Below are 22,661 nucleotides of genomic sequence, written 5' to 3'. Positions count from 1 at the left end.
AGACTCAACAGGTGGTCACCTGAAGTTACAAAGGATAAAATATGTTATTACACCCACATGAGTATTATTATAATTCAAGAAAAGAGAATTCAAATCCCACACAAGTGACTTATTTATATATGGAACTTGACCAATCACCCCCTCCCCCTTAAATTTGTTTGCTCACTAATTATTTTGCATAAAATCCCTACACCTCGTCTATAATAGCATCTGGCGGATAGACTATGGACTGAGGTCTGTTATCAAAGTGGACTAATGCGTTTGACAGTGTTTGTTTGAACACTAGCAAGCCAAATGGTGATGGGTGAACACAATCATATAGGTAAATGGGTCTTCCATTCTCATTGCCTATTGGAAGTAAAATTTCCAGAATGAACTACAATGTGAGCATTGCCCACCATCTCTTTTTTAATGACCCCATGTGCGTACTTGTTGACATTTCTCATGCATTTTTTTCCTGCCCCCTGTTTATCTCTTCTGCATAACCTAAGCGAAGCATAATATCTGACCAAATAATTCTGGTGTTTGGCAACACCTCTCTCAACTCGGTCAGGTTCTCTAATACCCTCTGTCTGATATCCCACGTAGGACTTGATAAGATATCATTGGTGCCGACATGCAATATTAATGTAGTGGGGTATGGATTTGTTCTCAAGAGAAATAGCACCCATTTCACAAGGCCTCTACACTTTCCACCAGGCTTTCCGAACCATTGGACTTCACCACCACCATATAGCTGAGTGTTGCTTTGGCCAGCCCGCACACAATGCTGTCCCCAATGACCCATGCACGCTGCTCCATTTGCTGAGGAAGCTATAACAAGGTTAATCGATCAAACCGCACACATTGAAATTAATTTCATTAAAACTTTTGAAACATTCATGCTTCTTCACCCGAGAATAGGATTTTACATAATGGGCAACACAATATGACGTGTTGCTGAAATAAAACACGACTCTGAAGTGATCTACTCATGCACTCTGATCTCACTATATGGTAGACATACTATAGCTTAATCTGAAGAACATCAATATATTCTCTTCCAGGGCTTGCCACCAAACTATGTTTTCATTTTCTATAAGTTTTTATTTACAACACAGATACAGTTCATGGTGAAAAGATGACATATTGATGATATTCCGACCCATCAGATTCAATCGGCCAATGAAACTTTCCAATGTCGGCCGCTTTTTTGTCCAACTCTGTAATTATCAAATTTCTATACATGATGTCCATTCACTCCAATGCGAAAGTCCACTACCAATGTAATGACATAATTATTCAGTGGCGCATAATTTTGTTCACCTTTAATTTACATTTTGTTTCATGTATCGCTAGATGTTGGCTGATTGTATAGTCTTTCCTTCTATCTTCAGTAATTTTTAGTCCTCTATTACTGTAGATTATCTAATACTCTAGAAATAACCTGGTGATTGCAGTTGATTGTTTTAATCGTTACTTGTTGTAGAAATAAACTTGTACTTTTTAAAGCTATGATAACCACCTTGATAAGTACTTTCTTGTTAACAATTAGAATTCCATATCTTCGCTGCCTCTTCAGCCTACAGTAGGCTCACACCAACGCCTAGTAGTCACTAGCAATTGTGGGTATCCAGATGCACCTGTAATTCAGCGTTCCAGCATCGAAGTGGCAATGACCTCATAAAACACTATGCCATTCAAATATTTGATAAACAGAGAACACAGCATCAGATTCAATTGTCCAATGCAACTTTCTAATGTTGACCGCTATTTTTCTAACAACTCTGTAAAATATTATCAAATTTTTATGCATGTTGTCCCTTCACTCCACTTTAAAGTCCACTGCTAATGTGGCGTTGAAAGAATTTCCCAATCTCTAAGGTCCGCTTTCTTCAGTTCTCTTTAATCCCATAATTATGTAATGTAGAATATCTATCACTGCAATCTATAGAGGTGTCAACAATTGAGAATATCCAATATCTTTGCTATGTATCTTTACAGTCAATGATGACTCGCACCCAGTCTAGTTGATGTAGGCTCACACCCAGTCTAGTTGATGTAGGCTCACACCGGTCTAGTTGACACTAGCAATTATGGGTATCCAAATGTACATGTATGCAAGCAGGCTTCCTTCTTGGTGCCAAATTTTAAGAGTCATTGACCTCACCTGCAAAATATAATAAAAACAGAAAAGAGGAGAAACACCTGACAGCATAGCCTTAATAATTACCATATGTAAATTAATTTATTAATATCTTAATTTAATTTGTGATCCAAAAAGATCACATGTCGGTAGTGTCAAACAATTTTTTGGTTCTTATTAATTTCTTGCCCACGACTCGGAGCTTTTTCATGTTGTCGTGTTCTGAAGCTATGAGACATAAACATTTGCCATCATCTTTCCTCATGAAATTTGAACATTTCAAATTATATACTTTAAAGAACTATTTACCATCATACAGTGTTACCTTGACATTTTTAATTCTAGTTGACACTTGATTTGCTGAGCCAGACTTTAGAATCTCATATCAACTTGTATGTGTACCCCAAGGCATACTGTGCCCTGCATTGGTAGTCTGCTGTTTGAGCAACTTCCTACCTAACTCATGAGCTAGCCAGTTATGACTAATATGCAGATGAGGGAGTCCAGAATGACACACTGCCACTGATTATACATGGGTCCTATGCATGTCAAGAATAGGGGACAGATTTACTTATATCATGACTTTGACTTGATCTCCATTTAGTGGCCATCAGGAAATTACAATTTTTCTTTTCTATACAGGTGTCAATTGATGACCTTAGATTACCAAAATTTTGAATTATTAAACTCACCATCATCCGTTGATCTTGTTACTTAATTTAAATTTATGAATTAAATCATTTCTACACATTATTCATGTATTGCACCTGATAAAAAGCGGATATCCAACTAAGAACCAAGCATGCTAAGGCATGCACATTAACTTTTACTTTTAATAATTTTATTATTAGTTTAATATATATTAATATATACATATTTTTTTTTCCAACTTTATTTTATTTATTTTATTTTTTTTTTTTTTTTTTTTTTTTATTATTATTATTTTTAATTTATTCATTTTTTTTTTTTTTTTTTTTATTTTTTATTTTTTTATTTTATTTTTTTATTTTTTATTAATTTATTTATTTATTTTTTTTTTATTTGTCCAAATATAATTATCAAAATTCGAATCCAAGGATTGGTAAGGAACTTATTTGTTTATCCAGATATTAAATATAAATATCCCATTCCAAGTTTTTTTGTTTTTTTTCTTCGCTTTTATTTTATTTTCCAAATATTTTAATATTACCCAAATTGCTAAAAAGTCCTCCATGCTTTCGCTTGAGTCTTTCACATAACAATTCTAATAAAAGGTTCCAGAAATTCCAAAGAGCATTGGATGTTTTTATTTATTTATTTATTTTTTTTTTTGCATGAACCAGTTATACTAGATAAGATAGCTAAAAAGCTTATTCGCTTATTTTTCCAGATATTCATATCCTGATCGCTTTGGTATTTTTTTATATTTTTATTATTATTCTTATTTATTTATTTATCCAAATATTAATTGTACAAATCAGTAACTCCAGGATTGCTAACGGGCATTGCATGTTCAAGTTGCCTTCTTTTGAGTCTTACGTGACCATTATAGACAAAGGATCCACGGATTCCAAAGAGCATTGCCTAGTTACATTTTTTCAAGCTCTGCATGACCAAGTTAAGATGAAATTGAACATGGTTACCTCATGAATAAGGCATTATGCAACAGTTAACATTTAACCCACCAGCAAGATTGTAACACCAAACAACCTTGTGACATGTTAGTCCGAATAATCAGACCCAGAACAAAATATTAATTTCTGACATGATCGTATGCATATTAAATATACGCTTTTATGCAGAGTCAGTAAGCTTTACACCTAAGTTTCCAAAATGTAAAGGTAAAAAAAATACTCATAATAGCCTTTCACTTCATTAAATCACAGAACCTGACGTGCTTATGTTACATTAACTATCAAATTTTACTTGCCATAACCTCAAAATGTTTTAGGCCCTTTAAGAAAATGTCCAAAATTGAACAAAATACGCCAAATACGACCAAATTTCTTGAGGGAGACGGGCTATCAATAGCGAAATAATACGAACGAAAATGCTCAGAGATGTTTGGAATTTTCAGATTTTCTATGGCTTAACTTGAATTTTTGCCAAAAATACTTGCTTTTGCTACCTATTTTGCTAAAAGTAGCTTTCAATATTGTATCTGCACATCATCTCATAAGCTTTTTAATTTTAATTATTTATTATTATTATTATTATTATTTTTTTTTTTTCCAACGCATTTGCAACCGTGATGCTTGGATGCCCATATTTTTAGCATCTGTGACCTTGACAGTCTATCGATCTGGTCTAACATGACAATGATACCATTCATCGGGTTATTCAGTTTGTTAACTCATCAGGGTTGCCAAACCCGCGATTTGGTAGCCCAATTAGGCGACTTTTGAAGATTTTTCCAGAGACTTATTACAATTTCCTGCCCCACAAAAACCACTAGTTAAGAAAGAATTTGGGCGACTTTTCAACATTGGCGCCCGCGATTTCCGATAGTTTCCTCATCTTTTGATAAACATGATACGTACTACATGATCATTATTTTGTCATCTTGTAATGTCGTTTGTACTATCACTTATTTGTATCCTTTATTTGATTATATCTTAAAATTGAAAGATGAATATCAAATAAATAAATCTTGAATCTTATCATTACTGATTTCATTACTTATTAAAACACGATTTATTAAATGAATTAATTTATTAAAATACGGGCAAACGAACCGTCCCCCATCTTCAGCCATAGCTGTCATAACTTTATTTGCATATTTGCCTCAGTCAATTCTCCCTACCTGCTGACTTTATTTGCATATTTGCCTCAGTCAATTCTCCCTACCTGCTGACTTCAGTAAACAAACCATTTTAAATGACCAAAAGACACGGAATGTTCCTTTCGACTCAAACTTTTGAAAGACATCCCAATAATTATTATATTTATTTAAACATTTTTAATTACAAAATCGGGTCCCCACTATAACATAAAATTTATCTCACCCGGTTCTGTAGCTCAGGTCCAAGCCACGGCCCACGATGGCCGACAAACACAACAGTGACACTGGTTAGATAAGCGAGATGTTTTGGTTAATTTTTCATCCTTTCACCGGCTTCATCGAGTCAATCCAATTATCACGATGATTATTACAGCTACGGATAAAAACTCACGAGACGTTCCTAGATTGTTGATATTTCTAATCGATGTTTTAATATCAGTTACAAGTTTGATGTAATATGTGTATTTTGTTGCACGACAAGCGTTGATCGAGAAATCGATCTACTATTCAAGCCGATCTACCGCACAAATTTCTCGTAGCGTAGTATGTGATTTCTGCACATTAAATCTGATATTCCAGCACGGAATTTCACGTTTTGAGATGATTATTGTCTAACCAGCGCATCATTTTTAGATGTATTCAAAGCACAACCTTTGTGTGCTGTAAGCTTAACCGCTTATTCACTTAAAATTTTTTAGATGTTGTCTTGTATGATTTCAAACCAACAATGATTTGATCACCAGGATCATGTCCCAAACCCGCGACATGCGACGACTCTCATTGGTTCCCGGGTCAATCACCACAACGCTGGCATGACAACATGACCTCTGACCCGGTTTATGGAATCGCCACTTTCACGGCAAGGGCAAATTGAGTTTAACTTGTTGCACATCGTTAAACTTTATTATACAATTATGAAAATTATAAATATAAATATATACACAGTGTACATTGAAAAAGGTAAATATCAATGAAAAACTTACATGGGCAAGATGATGGATGAGGACACTGCTAAACGCAGAGCGTGAGGTGCAGTGCCCTCGACCTAAAGTTACAACTGGAAACAAAGAACTACAAATAATAATAAATTATACAAGTATGTGCTATCAATTTTGTATTACCATATTTCGTCAAATAGTCGCCCCCTCAAATAAACGCCCCCCCACTTTTTTCAACCAAGATGTTTCAAAAATGCCGATACTTCCATGCTATCTTGTGTAGTATTAAGCTTACCAAGTTGCCCACATGGTCGATAATAGCGTCACTTTTTTGGCAAAAATCTGGATTGGAAACCCGGAAGTGAACCAGAAGTCAGTGTTTCTAGTTCATAGTTCGTCATTTTAGCGTGAGTATTAAGTTTACCTAATGATTTTAACGGGAATTATCGTTCTAAAATTGACCTTGAATAAACGCCCCCTCCCTTGGGAAAATGTAACGCCCCAGGGGGCGTTTATTTGACGAAATACGGTGTATATAATAATATGAGCACGTCCCATAATAACCAATTTAATTGTGTTTTTGACAGGTTGATTTACTACAAATAAGGAGAGCTTACAGAAAGAAGTATAATGAGCCACTCATAGATGCACTAGAAACTAAATGCAGGTCTCCTATCAAGAAAGCACTTATACAGATGGTCCTGGTTCATGGAGCACCTAGAGAAGAATATGAGACTGAAAAGGTTTGTATAAATGATGTAGAAAGTAACTTGATGGACCAGTATAGATTATGTAAGACTATACTCATCATTTATATTTGGCTGGCAGGATTTTTTTAACTTAATAGCAACCCAGATAATCACAATATAACAGTCCATAGAGAATAAGAATAAACATCAAAAATAATTGAGAACAACAAATATTTTTGACATAAATTGGACAAGTGACTATCAAACATTTTGGATCTGATTTGATTGTATTCATTTTATTAATATACCTTAAAGGTAGATGCATTAGTGGTGTGGTCTTACAATATTAAATTGGAATAGCCTAGCTGTGACATAGCCCCAGCAGTTCTAAGGCGGTTTAGACACTTCCATTCCCAGTGGGAACAGGTTAGGATTTCGACATTGAATCAACATTGATACAACGAAGTTTCAACAGAACATGATTTCAACCTGATTTCAACCTAGAGGCTAGTTGAAATCAGGTTGAAATATCAACATTGTATCAATGTTGAAATTTCAACCTGATTCTCAACAGGTTGAAATCAGGTTGAACTCCATCAGGTTCAAGTCCATTTGCAAATACAACCTGATTTCAACGTCAAAATTGATTTCAACGTCGAAATTTCAACGTGATTTCAACATCAGTTGTGCCCACTGGGATTGCCATCCAGGACTCATTTTCACCAGGTTGTTTTAATATTTTAAGTATACTGAAACCATTCAGGTGTAGCTTTGCTGTGCTTCATCAACACTTATTTGATTGTATTCTTTTTTGAAACTTGAATCTTTGATAGAATGACAGTGATAAGCAGACTGTTCTACCCAGGGTAACCCCAGCACCAGAAGCCAAGGGCAAACCATTACGTGGCCCTCAGCCAAACAAAGATGCTACATTACCAGCAGATAATCCATTAGTTCGTAGTACCAAATGGCATCCTAAATCACCTGTCAGAAGGGTGGTTACTCCAAGAGGAATGAATAAGGCAGTAAGTAGTCAATTAGTCAATCCATTAGTTCATAGTACCAGATGGCATCCTAAATCACCTGTCAGAAGGGTGGTTACTCCAAGAGGAATGAATAAAGCAGTAAGTAGTGAATTAGTCAATCCATTAGTTCGTAGTACCAAATGGCATCCTAAATCACCTGTCAGAAGGGTGGTTACTCCAAGAGGAATGAATAAGGCAGTAAGTAGTCAATTAGTCAATCCATTAGTTCATAGTACCAGATGGCATCCTAAATCACCTGTCAGAAGAGTGGTTACTCCAAGAGGAATGAATAAGGCAGTAAGTAGTGAATTAGTCAATCCATTAGTTCGTAGTACCAAATGGCATCCTAAATCACCTGTCAGAAGAGTGGTTACTCCAAGAGGAATGAATAAGGCAGTAAGTAGTCAATTAGTCAATCCATTAGTTCAGTAGTACCAAATGGCATCCTAAATCACCTGTCAGAAGAGTGGTTACTCCAAGAGGAATGAATAAGGCAGTAAGTAGTCAATTAGTCAATCCATTAGTTCATAGTACCAGATGGCATCCTAAATCACCTGTCAGAAGAGTGGTTACTCCAAGAGGAATGAATAAGGCAGTAAGTAGTCAATTAGTCAATCCATTAGTTCGTAGTACCAGATGGCATCCTAAATCACCTGTCAGAAGAGTGGTTACTCCAAGAGGAATGAATAAGGCAGTAAGTAGTCAATTAGTCAATCCATTAGTTCATAGTACCAGATGGCATCCTAAATCACCTGTCAGAAGAGTGGTTACTCCAAGAGGAATGAATAAGGCAGTAAGTAGTCAATTAGTCAATCCATTAGTTCAGTAGTACCAGATGGCATCCTAAATCACCTGTCAGAAGAGTGGTTACTCCAAGAGGAATGAATAAGGCAGTAAGTAGTCAATTAGTCAATCCATTAGTTCATAGTACCAGATGGCATCCTAAATCACCTGTCAGAAGAGTGGTTACTCCAAGAGGAATGAATAAGGCAGTAAGTAGTCAATTAGTCAATCCATTAGTTCGTAGTACCAGATGGCATCCTAAATCACCTGTCAGAAGAGTGGTTACTCCAAGAGGAATGAATAAGGCAGTAAGTAGTCAATTAGTCAATCCATTAGTTCAGTAGTACCAAATGGCATCCTAAATCACCTGTCAGAAGAGTGGTTACTCCAAGAGGAATGAATAAGGCAGTAAGTAGTCAATTAGTCAATCCATTAGTTCATAGTACCAGATGGCATCCTAAATCACCTGTCAGAAGGGTGGTTACTCCAAGAGGAATGAATAAGGCAGTAAGTAGTCAATTAGTCAATCCATTAGTTCGTAGTACCAAATGGCATCCTAAATCACCTGTCAGAAGGGTGGTTACTCCAAGAGGAATGAATAAGGCAGTAAGTAGTCAATTAGTCAATCCATTAGTTCATAGTACCAGATGGCATCCTACATCACCTGTCAGAAGAGTGGTTACTCCAAGAGGAATGAATAAGGCAGTAAGTAGTCAATTAGTCAATCCATTAGTTCGTAGTACCAGATGGCATCCTAAATCACCTGTCAGAAGAGTGGTTACTCCAAGAGGAATGAATAAGGCAGTAAGTAGTCAATTAGTCAATCCATTAGTTCGTAGTACCAAATGGCATCCTAAATCACCTGTCAGAAGGGTGGTTACTCCAAGAGGAATGAATAAGGCAGTAAGTAGTCAATTAGTCAATCCATTAGTTCGTAGTACCAAATGGCATCCTAAATCACCTGTCAGAAGAGTGGTTACTCCAAGAGGAATGAATAAGGCAGTAAGTAGTCAATTAGTCAATCCATTAGTTCGTAGTACCAAATGGCATCCTAAATCACCTGTCAGAAGAGTGGTTACTCCAAGAGGAATGAATAAGGCAGTAAGTAGTCAATTAGTCAATCCATTAGTTCATAGTACCAGATGGCATCCTAAATCACCTGTCAGAAGGGTGGTTACTCCAAGAGGAATGAATAAAGCAGTAAGTAGTGAATTAGTCAATCCATTAGTTCAGTAGTACCAAATGGCATCCTAAATCACCTGTCAGAAGGGTGGTGACTCCAAGAGGAATGAATAAGGCAGTAAGTAGTCTATTCTAGATTTAATCCCATGTGTACTACCTGCTGATGGGTTGCAAGAAGGCTATTATTATTAAGCCAATCAGCAACATGGTAAGAATGGTGGTAGGATTGAGCTTAAATATCTGGAAGCTGTATTTTAATTGGTCACTTGTATGAGTATATCATGGCAATAGTTTAAACCTCCAAATTTTTTATTTTATTTATTTGTAACTTGCTCTTTTAGGCGGCACAAAATGCTGTCTGGAAAAAACTTTTCTACCTTCAATAGGGCTATTTCAGGTTTCAGTTGAAATCCATACATCTATAGAAGACATGACCTGAATCTCCTACACAGGGGGTGTACATTTCAAATGGAGTCACCCATTCAGGTAACCTCTTTTTTTTTTTTAATTCACACTCCCTGTGTGGAGATTAAGGTCATGTCTTCTGTAGGGGGTGTATGGATTTCAACTGGAATAGCTTATAGTTCCTCACCTGTTGTGCTGCATATAGCCAGGCATGGAAGCACTCTATCAGTTCAGTTCAGTTTTATCAAGTGACGTACCATAATCATGATGAGAGCCTGGAAACATGTTTTTATTATTCAACCCATTTATTTCAAATTGTACACACAATTTTATAGGTTCATTGGGTAATCAATCAGTCCATGCCTAATGCTGATTTGTTTGTTTGTGTTTAACTGGTTATTCAGTGCTGAAACAGGCTTAGGATCTTAGACTAAAGCATATTGCAAAACCAAGCTTTATAAGCATTTATAACATGCTTTGTTTCAAGAGACATCAGCAAGATATGATAGAGACAAATGAAAGAAGGCCACTACCAACAAATGAAGTGAAGAATTTTACTCTCAGCTTTGGTTTCAAGAGATAGGAAATTTGTAATCCTATTCCTAATGCTACTAAGGTTTAACATCTATTCTGTACACATTTTTAGAGATTTAATAATGTCAATAAATATTTCAATTAAATGTTTCAACAGAAAGCAAGATAACCTGAAATTACTAAAGAGAATATCCTGAATTGTTATCTAAATTTTTCCTTTCTATTCTGTATTACAGCCATCATCAAGAACATCAGGTAGTAGCAAGTCGAACAACAGGAAACCATTAACTAAAACTAAAGTAGCAACTCCAAAATCAAGTGGTGCAACATCACGGCAACCAATCAAACCAATACCAACCAAGAAACTACCGACAACATCACAGACACAATCCAAATCACCCACAAAATCTCCTCCAAAGTCCTCAACTCAATCTGTAAAACGGAAGCAAACTGTGGTTACAAATGCACAAAAGCCAAAAAGCTCTGAAAGTAGTAGGACTAAATCTTCTAAAACAGTTGCTAATCTTGAAAGAACTAAACAAGATGATAATGTCAAAGATGAAAGTTTAGAGAATAAAGATGTTGATGATGAAACAAAGAAACAGGATGTATCATCTGAGCTTGAAGCATCCACAACACCGTCATCTGCCAAATCAAAGAGCAAAACAGATGATGAAGTTGTTTCATCAGAACAAGCTCCTACTGGTAAGGACAATGATGAACCATCCATTTCCTCTGAAGATCAGATCAGTGATGGTAAGGACAATATTGAAGAAGAAGCTAAGGAGGAGACAAATGATGGTAAAAAGGATGATAATAACAATGATAATAAGGATGAGGCTGATGGAGCGAGGATAGGTGATGATAGTGATGATAAAAAGGATGATGAAAAGGAGGACACTAAGGAGGATAAAGATGCGAAAATATCAGATGAAGGTGAGATGCTGGTGGAGAAGGAGGAAGCAAAAGTTAATGAGGGATCATCAGAAGAAGTTGCAGGAGAAAATGTAGATCAGAAAGAAGAAACACCAGAAGATCAGAAAGAGGTAAAACCAGAAGATCAGAAAGAAGAAACGTCAGAAGATCAGAATGAAGAACTGCCAGAAGATCAGAAAGAAGAAATGCCAGAAGATCAGAAAGAAACACCAGACAATCAGAAAGAAGAAACACCAGAAGATCAGAAAGAAGTAACACCAGAAGATCAGAAAGAAGAAACATCAGAAGATCAGAAAACAGAAACACCAAAGGTGGCAGCAAATGGGGAAGTGGGGCAAGAAACAACCAAAGTTGAAGAATAGCATATCTGCTGCACTAGGAGTTATTGAATTACGACAGGGGTGTAGCAGGAGGGAAAAGTGCCCTGGGTGTTGTGTTGGAGGGGTGCTGAATTGACCAATTTATTTATGACCATACATAAATCGATTAAAAGTTGTGTGTACTTCGTGGGCATTTCAACAAAAATGGTCATTATGAGAGATTATCAGATTGTTACCTTGATTATTACCAAATTAGTTAATATTTGTGCTAAGTTTTGCACACTTTGCTTGTAATTCATTCTAGAAGAGACGCCCATAACTTATTCTGGTTAGCTGTCTCCCCCTTTGAGAAGGGGTGCCATCCCCTATCATTGCCCCGGGTACCACAAGTCCTAGCTACTCCCCTGATGTACATGTATAAGCTATCATATCCTTGTGCAGTGATATGCACTATACACAGGGATATTGAAATATTCTCATACCAGTCAAAGTTGATGGTGACTTTTATATTAAGAGGATCAAAATTTTCATACATTTTCAATTCATTTGCTTATGGTTGCCTTTTTATTTCTAAGGTCAGTTCAAATGGAATGACCTCAATAATCAATGCTGCCTTTTACATTAATGCTTTTGATATCTGATCAAATTTGTAAACCTTACCAGTAGATTTAATGATTTTGGCAACATATTTTGGCAAGTATTGTTGTACCATAACACTATGGACCCCCTCCAGTGCTGATAACACCTGTACAAAAAATACAGGTTATTCCATGTCTGTGTGAAACAAATTAGATACCGGTACTGGAGTTGAAATTGTTGATACTGCATCATTTGTTCTTGGGAAGGAAGGTGTGTATGTATTACATATCTTAAAAAACAAAATTTAGTTTGGAATTTAATGCAGATTGGGCTTGAATTCACAAAGATGTTTTAAACATACTTACTTCATTGAATTTGGAGATTAATATTTTGGATTCCTTGTGTAATTGGGCCCGTAGCATCTAAATGTATCTTGCAAACATCCTTTGAGGGTATTTAGTGATGTGTTAAATAGAAAACAAAAATGGCAAATGCCTCTCTCGAGAGGTTGACATTATTTCCAGTACATATCATTTGAATAGCACATCACACAATGGGACTTATGATTTATGTCATTTTGTGTTCTGTTATTTTTCGAGTGTGTCACACCAGATTCAACGAAGTACAGTGGCAGTGCTGTGTTGTACTATTTTGTCATTTTTGCTATGCATTATTCTGTTTAAGTTTCATACCTTCCATATTAGCCCCATGAGTACAATTGCCAAACACGCTGGATTTGAGAAATTGAAAAAACACGAAATGCATGGATTTCGCTGGTTTGGGAGTATTAAAAACACGGATTTCCGCGTTAAAGCGGAGATTTCACACCCCTGTTGACGAAAGCGGCTGTGTAGAAATATTTTGTTATTGTACATTATGTGTTATATTATTTCAGTCTTCTGTATATTTTTACTAATGTTTGCGCTTGTGTGCTTCTCATACCAACCTTTACATTCCGTATGTTTGAAGAAAGATATATTTTGCTTTTAAGTGTATTCCAATGAATGTAGATATGTATACATGTATTTAATGTTTTGTTTACATCTCGACCATCAAGGAGGTAGTGATGCATTTTATTTTGTCCAACTAAATTAATAACATTGGGAAGTGAAATGCTGAAAAGAGCCCAAAATTGGGTTGTCTGCTTTTTCCAATGAATTCACTTATTTGTTGAAATTTTGGCAATTACCTGCTACTGCAGTTATATAACTGCACTGTGCTCAGTGTTAAGAAAGACTGATTATAGGGCATCAAGTTTATACTCTGACATTTTGTGGGCGCTTTCTGTTGTGACAAATACGGCATTCTATTCGCCATCATAACTTTATTCAAATTCAGTGTGTTAAGCTATTAACCCTGAAGGATCATATTGCCGAATAGAACCCAAGTATAAACCTTTCACTGCTTTATCACTACTCGCACTCTGCGAATCGCCATAACTGTTACCCTGCACTCTGTCGTGCTATAACAATATGGTATTCACTGACCATGTTTAGAGCAATTTGACACTTTTATATTTGGACCATTCTACAGTTTTGGGATGAAGGTACATAACATGAGTAATCAACGCTTTTTCCTCTCTCGTAGATGAAGCGAGTCATAAGAATTCTAATATATCATGCAGAGTACAAGACCCAAAGTATTAACCTTGATAGGATATTAAATACTATATATGTAACTTGCTTCATGTACAAGAGAGCAGTGGCGGCGCTTCTGACGGGGGGGGGGGGGGGGCAAATATTTGTCTTGCCCCCCAGTTTGTCATTTCCACTTTTGAGGCAAAACCCCAAAATCACGTAAATTTCCACTTTTTATGCAATTTTGCACAAAATTTGCCAATTTTGCCCCCCCCAAATTCACTTTGCCCCAACCCCTCGAAAAAAATTCCTGGCGCCGCCACTGCAAGAGAGAGATGGTGTTGGATGCTAACCTTTGCCCCGGACTGTGGAGTGACCCAATTAGTTTACTTGTCTAATGAAAGACGGGTTGTATATCCGGAACCATCAATCAATGTATCCGTAATATTACCATGGTTACTCTTTGTATGCTACTACATGTATTATGATAGATCCCACCGTTACACCACTTTATGCATTCTCAAAACAGTAAATAAATATGGCATATTTTCTTACACAAAATATATATTAATAAATATAATGTATATTATCTGTTCATAAAGTGTAAATGAAATTCATGCAATGCAGCATAGAATATATTGTGTATTTTGAATTATTTTCATAATATAAAGAATCAAGTAAAGTGATTGTCCACAGAGTAAAGCACAGCTCTTGGGTGGCTTTACTAGAATGTAAGACCTAAAGTTTGTTCGGCTTATATATGGCAGAAAAAATAAGACTTATCACACTGTGTATTGATATAGAGTGGCGTGCATGCTGTTGGGCCAATGCTTATGCTAGGTGTGGGTTGTGTAATGTGTGACTATCGCACGCTTATGTGAATTTACGCGAGTATGAGTTGGGACACGCAGTAACAAAAGCCTAATAATTTCCCCCTTATATAAACCGAACAAACTTTAGCATAATCTAAAAGTGATTTAATTTTGATAAAAGAAAACATATAATTTAATATTAAAGCTGTAATGTAAATAAATATAAGAATGCATTGGGTAATTTCAAATTTAATGTTTAAGTCAGCATCATGTAATGCCAAAGTATTTCTGTTTCTTACTTTCACAAAAGGTTTCACACCTTCTCAGGCTCATTAGTAGTGTCTGTCAGTCAATTGTAAGCCGTACAATCAGCAGAGAATGAAAGCAGAAACCACATGCATTATGCTATACAGAAATTTTGAAATGACCCAGTCATCAAATAATACTATAGATTACTAACTTGTCCAGAATACAATTGCTTACACCACTATTGACTGATATGAATTGATTGATTTAATATGATTAAGGGAGTACTATACCCCTGCCCAATTTTGTGCCTATTTTTGCTTTTTTCTCAAAAATTATAGAAATTACAGAATTACAGAAATTTTGAAATGACCCAGTCATCAAATAATACTATAAATTACTAACTTGTCAGAATACAATTGCTTACACCACTATTGACTGATATGAATTGATTGATTTAATATGATTAAGCGGGTACTACACCCCTGCCTAATTTTGTGCCTATTTTTGCTTTTTTCTCAAAAATTATAGCGCATTGGTGATTAAGCAAGATATATATATTATAGGGGCAAGGACTACAACTACTGCACTGGAAATTTTATTTCAGTACAGACAACAGTTGTGGAGTTACAGTAAAAAATGAGGGAAAACCAATATTTGATCAATAAATCAAGAACTACTTGCCTTGAGTTGCTGAATTTTCAGTGCAGTAGTTGTAGTCCTTGCCCCTATAATATACATATCTTACTTGTCACCAATGCGCTATAATTTTTGAGAAAAATGCAAAAATAGGTACACAATTGGCCAGGGGTGTAGTTCCCCCTTAAACAAGTTGTAGAACAAATAAAGTAAAACTAAATATCACAAATAAATGCTGTTGTATGTCTTGAAACTTGTGTAAGTTCACTATAAACTCGAGAGGATGATCAATATTAGTGCCAGGGTAGGGGGAATTGAGATGTGTGTGGGGGGCAATATTTTAAAACTGAGGGGTACACTTTTTACTTTTTTTAGTAGAGGATAACATGAAATATATAAGATCTAGAAAGCAGCAGGGTTTTTTTTTGGGGGGGGGGTCGAGTTAAATTTTCCAAAACTCACTTATTCAAAATCAACCGAAGCACATATTGACTTGTGATTATAGTGAATATGACACAGAACCTTTTCCAAACCTCACTCAATCCCCTATCAACAGTAGGGTGGGCCAAAAAACACTTTTTTTCTCGGATCGACTTGGAACTCTCGGAGAATTTTACTGGGGTACATACTAGTATTGTGCTGAAATATCAGTAATATCAGACATGTTTAAGCCCAGGCAGTAGATTTTCACAAAATCCCTACTTTTTTGCTATTTCTTACTGTATAACTCTATATAGAAATCAGTAGAAACAATCTGGGAAAAGTAGTTATTCAGATGCCATCCTAACCAATATTAAACACTTTGGGTAGTTTGTTTGGACCCTCTAGAACATCACCAAATAGCAAGCCGTCTCCAATTGGTTAGCATTATTTTTGCTAAAGACATGCATGTAAGTCAAATATTAATGATATTTGAGTTGCTATATTAAGGGGTAGGGGTAGCATTATGGAGAATTTAACCAGTTCTACTCAGTCAAATTTACCAAATGTGGTATTATTGCATAGATATGAACTGCAGCATTGCCAAAAATAAATGCTATATGATTTTCGGTTGTCCATGTTTTGACCAGAGGTCAAAAGGTCACACAGCCTTGAAAATTACTACAAATCAGGTGTCACATGACCCTTTAACCCCTGGTCATGTCAGAGCTGCTTTAAATTCATATCTCATGTATTGTTTGTACTTTTGCAGTTCATATCTACCCAACAAGACCAAGATTGTGAAATTTGACTCAGTAGAACTGGTTAAATGCTCCATAATGCTACCCCTACCCCTTAATTTAGCAACTCAAATATCATCAATATTTAACTAAATACAGGTCTCTAGCAAAAAATAATGGTAACCAATTGGAGACTGCTTGCTATTTGGTGATGTTCTGGAGGGTCTAAACAAACTACCAAAATTGTTTAATATTGGCTATGATGGCATCTCAATGCCTACTTTTCCCATGATGTTTCTACTGATTTCTCTATATATAGAGTTATACAGTAAGAAATGGTGAATAAGTGGGGATTTTGTGAAAATCTACTGCCTGGGCGAAACATGCTCCGATCTTACTTATTGTAGCACAATAGTAGTATGTACCCTAGTAAAATTCTCCGAGAGTTCCAAGTCGATCCGAGAAAAAAGGTGTTTTTCGGCCCACCCTAATCAACAGCCAAGTGAATCGGCTTACTTTACTCACTGATTACATTCTGGTATCGAGTTACATCGGTAATTGCAAAATTTACTCAATGAAAAAGTTTATTTTCTCATAATGGGTCAAAGTGAACTGGCTGAGTTTTGAAAAAACACTCAATTCCTTGTTTATAAATTCCTTGGCATGAATACTGAATTACCGATCACAAACTCCATACCCTCAAGTGATGCATTGTTATTGTTGTGAAAGTAACTTATTTAAATAATACAGTGGAAACAGGTTAACAAGAAATCTGTTAAAACAAAATTCCTGATAATACAATATGCTTTTCAAGTCCCAAGCATATACATTATAAAGATCTGATAACGCAACAAAATCCTGTTAATACAAACTAAAATCTAAGGCCCTGACAATTTTGTGTTAACGAGGTTCCACTGTATGTCTTTTTTTTTTTTAAGTGCAAGTCATGTTTTGGTAGCTTATTTAACTTTCAAAATGAACAAAATAGAGTGAACGTGATACTTGCTGTATTTTAGTATATATACAGTCGGCACAAGGTAGCAAGGTCATGACCTAAGTTACAGCCAAAGTGAGGCTCAGTTTCAAAAATCAATGTGACCATAAGGCCTGCAAGGATGTTTTCATTTGAGATATCAGTGTTGGCAAATGATGTAGAAATAATAACGATGAAACAGATACTGATAGAAGTTACATATGAAGAGCTTTGTTGCAAAACTAATAACATCCACTTGAGCAATTTTGAGAAAACATCAAAAAATCATCAAAAAAGGGGTTTGCAACAAAACCAGGATGCTTTGGAGCTCTTTGGTAGGATGAGTATCCTGCCTGGATTTTGCTGATGATATTGCCCTGCTGGAATCTTCCATAGACCGGGCCCAGTCACAGCTTACTAGGACTGCAACTGCAGCAGCAGATCTAGGCCTTGTAATCAGCGCACCTAAGACAGAATATATGACTGCAAACTGTAACGCCCAACCAGCACTTGAAGTCTATGGTAGTACCATCAACCATGTCACAGACTTCAGGTATTTGGGTTCCAAGATGGGCTCTAGTGTTGGAGACCTAAAAAGAAGAAAAGCACTAGCCTGGGCAGCTTTCTGGAAACTGGAACGCCTTTGGAGAAGCCCGTCCCTGCCAATTGAAACAAAAATCAAGCTGTTTCAGACAATGTGTGTTACTGTCTTTCTGTACGGGTGCGAGTCATGGGTAATTACCAAGGACATGGAAAACAAGATCAATGCATTTGCAACATCTTGCTACAGAGTCATGTTAAACATCAAACGTGTGGATCTGATTCCAAACGGAACCATCTACAACCTGACCAACACCACTCCACTGGTTGCCAGAGTCAAGATTCATCAACTCAAATTTCTCGGCCATATACTGCGTCTTGAAGATGGCGAGCCTGTGAAAGAATATGCGCTTTATATTCCACCACATGGGAAGAGGAAACCGGGACGGCCGCGCACACTGTACTTACAGTATGTCCAGCACCTCCTGGGAGATACTGGAGGGATGCTGCAGCCAAACAAAATTGTTTCGCTTGCCCAAGATCGCATTAGTTGGAGAAAGCTTGTAGTCGCCTGCTCCGCAGCCGACTGATGATGATGATGATGTATCCTGCCAAAAACTCCTTTTGATGCAAACCCCCTTATATCAGTACTTTTTTTTATCATTACTCAAGTGGATGTAAGGGGTTTTGCAACAAAGCTCTTCATATTCAAAAATTGCAACCCTATTGGTTTATATACATCATGCATGTCATCAGTGTACAAATTAAGAAAAAAAATCACGTTATCTGGCGGATGACCAGGTCATGAAATCTGGAGTGTCAGGACTAGCGGATTACCACTTAATTTGTACACTGCATGTCATTAGTGCACATGACAATTTACTTGATTAAATCATGATGAGTGCCGCAGACTTGCTACTACTTGCTTGCTACTGTATGTAAACGTTGACGGAAAGTGAACATGTTTTGCATTTGTACCGTCCATTGGTTTCATAACTTTATTACTTCTGCATCATTTGCCATCACTGATATCTCAAATTAAAGAAAACATACTTGCGATCATTATGCATACCTTGATTTTCAAAATCAGCCCTCACTTTGGCTAGAAAGTCATGATTCATGAACTGCTACCTTATATATTGTGCTGGCTCTAGTCCATTTGGCTTCCTCAAAGCAGTGACATCAGTACTCTGTCACAGTTACTTTGCTTGTGCAGATGCACTGCCATATGCATTAATACTCTGCACATTGGAGCATGTACTGTCATCAATCCTCAAGGAAGCCAAATAGACTTCAATTTTACAGAATTCAATTTTGTACACCCATATTTGTTTGTGGATTGTTTCAAGTTTGTATATCCAATCAAAATATTGATTTTAACAAGATATTAATGAACAAGAAAAGAAATTCCCAGTCTGGGTACTGAACACCCTACATTTCACAAAACCAGACACTTTTCATTAACAAAAAAATGAAGCAACAATTTATCTGTGCATTCTCTTCATTTCTGTTCTTAACAAGTAGCTTTTTTAAGCTCATAACTTTCAGGGCATTCCTATTTTCTGACAAGTATGTTAGTATTGTAGCATATGCAAACAACTTTATAATAAAGAGACAACACTAAGCATGTGAGATACTGAGTTTATTTATTTGTGTCATAATCACAAACTTAATACGCCATAATAATTTTTCAACAAAAATAATACTTAACTCTATGTGTAAGGCAGATATTTTGATAATGCCAATACAAATTATGAAGTATTTTATAGCAACATATTTGCATCCTTATACATTTGCATCCAACATTGACCATATAGTTCATTAACAATAAGATATCTTGGTACTATATTATACAAAGTTAAATGGTATGATAGCAATGGTATGAAAGCAAATTAATCTTTGGAATAACTATAGAATACCCCGCTCAGGGTGCCTAACCCTAACCTTAACCCTGTGTGTTGGGAGGTGAGATGACTATTCTATAGCTATGCCTAATCTTTCCCTCCAGTTGGCCAAGTTAAGAAATATTGTTGACCAGCAGTTGAACCTGGAACCTCTTTTCCTGGGCCAACTTGAAGAAAAGTAATTTTGATTACATCAACTTTACTAGAAGTTCAGTAGGTTATTCATTTTCTTCAAAATTAATAAAATACAGTAACTGTTGAAACATATCATGATGTACTGAAAGACAACTATAAATACACAGGTGACATGTGGCTTTTTATGCATAGAAATAAACAACATTGGCCAACTGTATGCGATTTTTAATCATTTAATAATTTTTGGACACACTGCTTTTTTTGCCTTATAAAATGAACAGAAACAAAAAAAAAGACTCGGTCAGACAAACGAATGCATCAGGAAGATACAAGGAAAATATTCACTTTGACTTTCAAAAGAGTGTGCCCCCTTGACTTGATGTATAGGGGCAGTAATTAGCCTTAGGTTGAATACTGTAGTTGCAATGTGGAGTGGCAAGTGTAAGATTTCTTTGGCATCTTATGGAAAGAATACACACTAAATCATAACCTCATAGATTCTGCATAATGACAAAAATAATGCTTCATTGTAACTTTGGTAAATTTATTTGAAATATTTCAGATATATTATCAAGAAACCACACAACCTGTTCAACAATTTTTCCAAGTGTTGACCAATTATTTCCCCCAATTCTCCTGGGCTCCGGTAGTTCACACATGCGGGCCTGTGCTAGAGCTTCCCATCCCATCTCATATCAGTCATAGAGAGATTTCCGCTTTGAGTGAAATAGTCTGTTAGGATCTGGGTACATGAAAATGGACATAGCATAACTGAATCAAGCACTTGTGTGCACACAACACTGCAGCCTGATAGGGGTGCCATAGTCAGAGGGGGAGTCGGTAGTGGCTTGCATGTAAGCGTATGAGTGTGATTGTATGAGGATGAATGCAAGGTTACTTTTGTTTTTTGTCATATTTTACATTTTGTCTTTTAGTGAAATATTGTGTTAATTTAAGTCTATACATTTTTGCATTGTAAATATTTTTTAACATTTTGAGTAATATTTTAATATCCACACAGATATGGGGAAGATTAATGTTGTATTGAACATGTTTTTACCATCTTGAAATAAAGTTGTTGTTGTTGTTATTATTATACTCCTCCTTCGGTCCAAGCAAGAAGAACTGCAGCTACTCCCTCCATTATCCTCCAACAGTCAAAGGCTTTCAAAGATTCCACCAATTCCAGAGATATTTATTCATTAGACAATATAGTGGACCAATCAATAACAATGAAGAAGAAGGATAGAAAGTTTGTAGAATTATTTAATATTACTGGGCCCACATTTGTGGAAGAAAGAGGTGACGCCTTAAAGTAGTATGCAGAAGAAATGAGAAAAGGAATTGAAACCATGATTAGAATAGAAGAAGAAAAAAATAACATCAAGGATAAAAATGCAATTATGTTTCAGGTGTATATGTGTAAATGAAATGGGAGGAGCTGTACATAGGCCTAGAATTTAAATTCTAAGCTTACCTAATTTGAATTCTTAGAATTTTTATTCTTCAGCAATCCAGGTTTCTGCTGATATGGTGCCCGTTTTTGGAGGTGCAACTATTGTTCTAAAATACCATGCAGAATTTAAATATTTATTTTTGTAAACGACACCATTTTCTTCACATTTTAGGTTTCCCTAAAAGCAGTGCGATTTCGTAATAGTTTGTTTCATATTAAATTATCATATTCATAAGAAAGCGGCTTCTCTCCAGTTTTGGAAACGAGGCGAGTTTTATAGGTCACCACGGTCATTCGGGTACTTTTTAACATCCGGGTTATATGCCGTTGACAACAAACAAAACATAAATAAACAGAACACCGACCGCGGCAGTCCATATCCGTGCAAACTCAAACTGTAAATTACTATTGTAATTCAGCGGATTTTCTGCTTCTTCCGCACTAATAATACATAATGGTGAAAAGCTGTATCGCCTCTGTGTGCAAGACCGGGGTGCAAGAAGCACAATTATAGTGGTGACGGCACTAAGAGAAGCTTCTACAAGCTTCCAAAGCGACACATAGATCCTGACAGACGAGATCAGTAGTTGGCAGCCACCCCCATTTGAAAGTACAGGACGGTGCATGGAGCCTCCAAGTAGTAGAACTATTAGTTCTGATCATTTCGTGACAGGTAATACTTTGTCTGCTCTTTAATTTGTTTACACTGGGAATATGGTGCTTTAGTTTCATGAAATTGATAGTAGCTGGTCATGCTGGTTATGGTAGCCCACTTTAATATCCCAAACCTAGCTATAGGCAGGCTTTGGGCTTAATTTTGAATGGATTGGAAATTGAATGTGTAGTTGTCACCAGTCACCACCCACCCAGAACTTCATGACTTGTGTCTGATTTCTAACACATCAGGCATAAATTCATTGTGTAGGTTGAGAGAAAACCTAG

General features: G+C 36.2%; 2 protein-coding genes across 2 annotated transcripts in view; both read left to right on the top strand.

Moving 5' to 3' along the window:
• Positions 1–7,970, top strand: part of LOC140151695 (uncharacterized) — a 57,800-nt gene extending 49,830 nt beyond the window's left edge. The window contains exons 16-17 of the mRNA XM_072174031.1: positions 6,412–6,567; positions 7,347–7,970. Coding sequence (XP_072030132.1) covers positions 6,412–6,567; positions 7,347–7,970 — 780 coding nt within the window. The remainder of the gene's footprint in view (positions 1–6,411; positions 6,568–7,346) is intronic.
• A 747-nt stretch (positions 7,971–8,717) lies between these two features.
• LOC140151694 (uncharacterized) lies at positions 8,718–12,416 on the top strand. Its single transcript, XM_072174030.1, has 2 exons — positions 8,718–9,422; positions 10,679–12,416. Exons 1-2 carry the CDS (start codon positions 8,718–8,720, stop codon positions 11,738–11,740), a joined length of 1,767 nt encoding a protein of 588 aa, XP_072030131.1. The 3' UTR covers positions 11,741–12,416.
• The last annotated feature ends 10,245 nt before the right edge of the window (positions 12,417–22,661 follow it).

The sequence above is a fragment of the Amphiura filiformis genome, chromosome 5 (genome assembly GCF_039555335.1).
Source record: "Amphiura filiformis chromosome 5, Afil_fr2py, whole genome shotgun sequence".
NCBI lineage: Eukaryota > Metazoa > Echinodermata > Ophiuroidea > Amphilepidida > Amphiuridae > Amphiura > Amphiura filiformis.
The sequence above is the reverse complement of the archived record's forward strand: the minus strand, read 5'-3'. Positions and strand labels throughout refer to the sequence as shown.